We start from the raw sequence: 5,409 nt of genomic DNA, 5'->3' as shown, positions 1-5,409 counted from the left end.
CATAAAACGTTCAGATAAAAAAGGCTGCAATAGACAAACATCTAATATTAAAAACAATTATCTCGTTAACATACTGCACTGTTACTGAACCTTGTTGAAGTTTTAGTCCTTTAACTTCTCCAATCTGGGCATACCAAAAAAGTGTACCCACTTTTTTTACAAGGTCGAAAAAAAATCAAGTGACTCACGTTCCTACATAACCCTAATCCTAATTACAAAACAACGAAGCAAAATAACTGCTTAATGCATGTCATTGCATCTACTTAGAACTATCAAATGAAAATAAAAACGTAGATCTAAGGGCTATTTTTCTTAAAAGTAAATCTTACGATACAAGTTCAATTTCCAGAATATAATGTTACTAGAATTAAACTACAAAAAAAACCAAGTATATAAATAAATTACTCTTATTTTCTTTTTGCGCCATTAATTTCCTTATTTTTTATACACATTAATTATTAGGATTTTAGACGTTCTTTCTTCTCTATACAACTGTATTAAAATTAAGACAGGAGAATTCACTACATTTATTCACTTAAAGGAAATGTTTATATATACATACTATACCGCAACAAGAAAAACAGAAAATAGAACTACAAACTACATAAAAAACAAACTAACATTCCAAAAATAATACCAAAGATGCCGAATAAATTGTGTACCTTGAATAAATTGTTCCCTAATTTTATGCAAGAAAAGGAATTAAGGGAAAGAACAGTTGCACCTGGTTAATGAAAACGATACTTACAGAGAAATAGATTCCTGAGAAGTCCATCACACAAATCAACACCTTGGAGGACATGGGAGGCTATTTCCGGTGGTACTACAGGCGATGGAGGACCGGTCATTAAATCATCACCAACCAAAATTGTTTCATCCATAGTTGGCTGCGAATCGACTGAAACCCACACAAAAGTTTATTAGCATTATTCATCTTCCAAACATTTGAACCTTTTCATATTTTAAGGTATGTGACCTAAAGCAAAACAATTTAACATGCCAGTAAAGACAACATAGTCAGTATAACAGAGATGACGTACCATCCATGGTTGCTTTCTGGTAATCCTTCCGCAAAGAAAACACAACAATTTTGGTTTTTTCTGTTCTTTTTCTTTTTTATAGCAGCTCACAATATACGACTGCAGAAAAAAAAAAACACGGATTACAATATCATAGTATAGTTGGTATTGCTATTGGTTGGCTAGCGGTGATCGGTGAGCTAAGGCTGTACAAGGGAACGGTTGATGGGTATAAAACTGCAAATGCAGGGGTTTACCGTGGCCTTCACGGTTATTGTATTTCAGAAGTGTGTCTATCTTTTTGAATTTAATTCACAACATAAGGGAAGTGAATGGAGGAATAAATGGTGAGTGAAAAAAAGAAACAACCAAGTAATGTGATTAAATTTTTTATAAAAATATACCAAATGACTAAACAAGTATTTCACCGTTACGGACAGTTTTTCATCATTTCTACAAACACCTTATGGGCATATAATTTCTACAAATGCTAAATGAAATGATGATGACCCAACAGAGGTCTCCTCCTTCATGATAAATATTTCCGCGGGCTTGCCGTTAGTTTGACTTGTCTTTTCTTTTACCACTGATGGAAGTGGCATTGTTTTCATCGACTTGGGAATCCAAGCAGCTACTTACACCATTGGAAACAGTAGCGACAGCATCATGACCACTTGGCCGGGTAATGCAGAGCCAACATATCGAAGACTCACTGCTAGTGCCCGGTGCTAGCGGCACATGCCAATAACCTTTTTCCGATTCCTGAAACATTTCAAGAACAGCATTTAGAAACAGTAGTCAAGAAACAAAGTTCTGAATTTGACGAGGCATGGTATACAAACATTTTGGATGCTGAAGTAGTTAGGATTTTTATGTTTGCAAGCTCAGCTTAGATACCACGTGAATAATCTCAATGCTCTTATACAATGTTTCACTAATAACAATCATCAGATATCCAACTTCAATTTCCAAACATACAACTTCACCGGTTTCTACGCTATTTTTGTAATATGAAACTAATTAAGAAGTAAAGCAGCCCCTTTTACACTTATGTTTTTTCCTTCGTCTGTGATTCGTTTATGTTTTGAAGCTTACACTGACAGAACACAATAGAATCCCTTTACCCTCAGTCCTCAATCTTGGGTCCCTAAGTCCTAACTTCCTACCATCTCCCCTCGAATACCAAAAGATCAAAACTACTAAGTTGTCACACAGAACAAAATGCAAGCGCATCCCAGAAGGAACAGTAGTAGAGTGGCCACTCCAACATTACCTGGATAACCAATGAATATGATGGAGGCATCTGAAGCTTTAGGTTTCCTTTCATAAAAGTGTAGTGAACCTGTAAAGAAAACAAGATAACTAGTAAAGAAAAAGAAGGGTAAGCCATATAAATCTTGAATAACCTACATATCACATGTTGAACTATACGCAGAAGAACCTTAACAGCTCGAAACGGAATCAACTACTCCTATGTCAAACATAGGAAAATGTCCTAAAGGGAATAACAAACAATTAAAAATTATGCATCACCTTTTTTTTCACAAAAACTACACACCCCTCCCGGAAAAATCCCAATCCCACATAAAACAGGTACAATAAAATTTAATTAACACAAAACATAATATCCAAATGAAAAATCTCCTGAACTAACCTTAGGAGTAATCAATTTCAGAAAAGTGCCCAAACATGACACAGATATAATAAAATTTTAAATTAAATTTATAGGGAAAAAGATCCCATAGAAGACCCATTTTAAATTGTGAATAGGCAACAACTCACTCGTATATTGCTAAAGTAAGTAAAGCCAGAAAAATGAATAACTTACCTGATGTCTTTCTTTCCACTGGTTAAAAAAGTTACTTCCTATGAGTTCAAATATGTGATCTCGCATTTCATCATTTGTCACAAGCAAACACCTAAGTTTTACTGCGGCAAAGAGCCAATACCTGCAACCCAAAAGATTAATATATAAGTAAATGGGTTATTAAACTTAACAGATTGAAACTAAATTTTAAAAATACATATGAATCAGTGCCAAACAGAAAATAAAAATGTTATAACATATTCATGAAAAACACAACAAAGAATTTTGACTAAATTAACTATTAAATATTTGAACCTCCAAAAGTTAAAATCGTTTACATTTTAGTACTTAAAAAGTTTAGCTTTCATTTAGACCTTCTCAGTTATTCAAGTCTACGTCCACTTTGGTTTTACCAAGAGCTTCAGCTGTCTAATGCAGAAACATATCATATACGGGACATCGAATGTGAATTAAGTCCCACACAAGATTATACATATTGCATTGATAACATGATAAATTCAAGTTTTAAATAAAGAGTCAAACAGAACAAGAAACGATATGGTTGTCCAAAGATTAACAGTGAAAAGCAAATGCAATGTTTAGGACATTTATTTGGAAATTTACCAATCATCATTGGACCCATTAGGAGTTGTATACAGTGCACCATTATTCATCCACTCCTCCACCAGTTTCCTGCTGGAAGGATTTTCCATTAGCCCTCTTAGGCGCTTATTGTGCAGCACAACGAGCGGCCATTTATTCCCACTCTGATTGTAAAGTTCTTTTACAACACAATCAAGCTGCACTATTACAAAATCAACAAAACAAACACAATTAGCTGCAAAAGCAATCAAGCAAAATTATCAGGCAAAAGCAATAAACATACATAACTTGTTCAGACAGTAAAATTAAAGGAACTCTATAACTTAGGAATACAACCTGAGAAATGCCAAATCCACCATCAGCAAAATTTTGTTTGTAGAGCCCAACATTTGCTCCATCCACTATAGCTTCATAAGCGTCATGCTTTTCAAGCCAGGCCTGTAAGGGATCAACCAGAAGTATCAAAACCAAGCTATTATAGCTAGACTAACAATATTAAGAGTAAATAATGGATGCAGCAATATTGCGAAGGGTTTGTATACGAAAGTAATCCAATCACAAATTGTCATGCATATTAAGTTTGTTGACTTTAACAATAACACCCCTAAAAAGTCATACCTATCAAGATTCCTGATTGATACCTACCTAGCACAGAAACTAAACTCTAACAATAATATATCATCATTCATGTCATTTAAAATTGTGTTGCATTGCAATGAATGGAGATATCAACAACACCTGAAATTCACTAAAATTGGCCTTGACCTCTCGTTCCAAGGCCAAGCCAGCAACAGACCCTGCAAACTTCTCCGTCTCCGAATCATCAATATCAACACAAACCAATTGCTCCCCACAACAACAACAATGTCCATCGGCACCAACACTCGTTCTGTTGACGGCCCAATCCCCTTTACCAATCCATCCCTGACCATGCCACCCTCCCCCATTCCGCAAAACCCCCTCTTTGACCTGCCCCACATCAAATTCCACCTCACCAACCTCAGAGGCCTTGGCACCACAAAACCACTCCTCAACAACCACCGCAGTGGACTCACTAACACACCTCACACAGCTTCTAAGATTATGCAAATACTCATACACCTTGTCCGCTCTACCACTCCGCGCACTCACCTTCAAAAGCGCGGCGAGTTCCGCCTCCTCCAAACTCACCCCAACGCCATTCATGTGCTCCTCCACCTCGTAGGCCTTATCCGCGTCTAGCATTTCACAGAAACAGAACAACGCAGGATCGTAGGTTCGCAGCCTCGGGGTAGCGTTGTTGTACTTGCCCATGCCCTTCACCAACTCGAAGGCATAATCGGCGTCACCCTTGGCCGCAGCGAGGCGCGCAACGGCAGTGACGGAGGCCTCATTGGGAACGACGCCAAGAGAGGACATGTGGCGGAAGGCGCGGAAACCGTAATCGAGTGCGGTGGTTTTGAGCAAGTCGTCGGCGACGGAGTTGGAGCAGAGGTAGAGGAGGGCATTGAAGTGGTGTTGGTTGAGGCGCGTATTGTTCAAAACGGCGTCGTCATAGAGGGATATGGCGCCTCGCAGGTCCTTAGCCTTGGAACATGAGTTGAGCTCAAATTGGAACTTTGCCTCAGGATTTTGACTGGTTTTCTTCTTCTTCTTTGGATTCTCCATCGAAGCGCAAGACTGAGAAATTGGTCCAAGGATTAACAGTTGCAGGGTTTAGTTTAAAACCCTAGATGGCGGTTTTTTCTTGGGTTCGTTCGTTCCAAAGAGATGGCAGTTACTCACTGTCAACACCCAATTTCGTCCGGATTGACTAATAAAATTGTTTTATTTTCATCATAAAAAAATACATATAAATAAATAAAAAAAAGATTAAAATAAAAAATAAAAAATAAAAAATAATAAAAAAACGTTCGGCCTTTTCTGATGGCTATGCGACCGTTCGTCTTCTACCGTGAGCCGTTCGCTTCCTCCCGTCCTCAACCGTTCGGCCATTCAATA

At 37.6% G+C, this 5,409-nt stretch overlaps 1 protein-coding gene across 2 annotated transcripts; it reads right to left on the bottom strand.

Annotated features, from left to right (window-relative positions):
* Positions 1-1,371: 1,371 nt before the first annotated feature.
* On the bottom strand, positions 1,372-5,190 carry LOC128194732 (proteinaceous RNase P 2-like). Of its 2 annotated transcripts, none has more exons than XM_052870711.1 (6): positions 4,168-5,190; positions 3,766-3,867; positions 3,451-3,626; positions 2,848-2,968; positions 2,293-2,361; positions 1,372-1,781 (listed from the first exon to the last, which is right to left on the bottom strand). In XM_052870711.1, the coding sequence occupies exons 1-6, from the start codon at positions 5,074-5,076 to the stop codon at positions 1,578-1,580; spliced, it is 1,581 nt and encodes a 526-aa protein (XP_052726671.1). In that variant the 5' UTR covers positions 5,077-5,190; the 3' UTR covers positions 1,372-1,577. The 2 variants fall into 2 exon arrangements, 1 of the variants encoding a protein (XP_052726671.1); XR_008246075.1 differs by having other exon boundaries at positions 1,679-1,781; positions 1,862-2,361.
* Positions 5,191-5,409: the final 219 nt, after the last annotated feature.

Source organism: Vigna angularis, chromosome 11 (assembly GCF_016808095.1).
Source record: "Vigna angularis cultivar LongXiaoDou No.4 chromosome 11, ASM1680809v1, whole genome shotgun sequence".
NCBI lineage: Eukaryota > Viridiplantae > Streptophyta > Magnoliopsida > Fabales > Fabaceae > Vigna > Vigna angularis.
The sequence above is the reverse complement of the archived record's forward strand: the minus strand, read 5'-3'. Positions and strand labels throughout refer to the sequence as shown.

What these genes read in the sequence shown, in the direction of transcription:
- LOC128194732 (XM_052870711.1), bottom strand. Translation starts at nt 5,076, where the DNA reads ATGGAGAATCCAAAGAAGAAGAAGAAAACCAGTCAAAATCCTGAGGCA. An exon ending in AATGGGTCCAATGATGATTG is followed by an intron (nt 2,969 to 3,450) that starts GTAAATTTCCAA and finishes TTTGGGTTGCAG; the next exon opens with GTATTGGCTCTTTGCCGCAG. An exon ending in AGTGGAAAGAAAGACATCAG is followed by an intron (nt 2,362 to 2,847) that starts GTAAGTTATTCA and finishes TTTTCTTTACAG; the next exon opens with GTTCACTACACTTTTATGAA.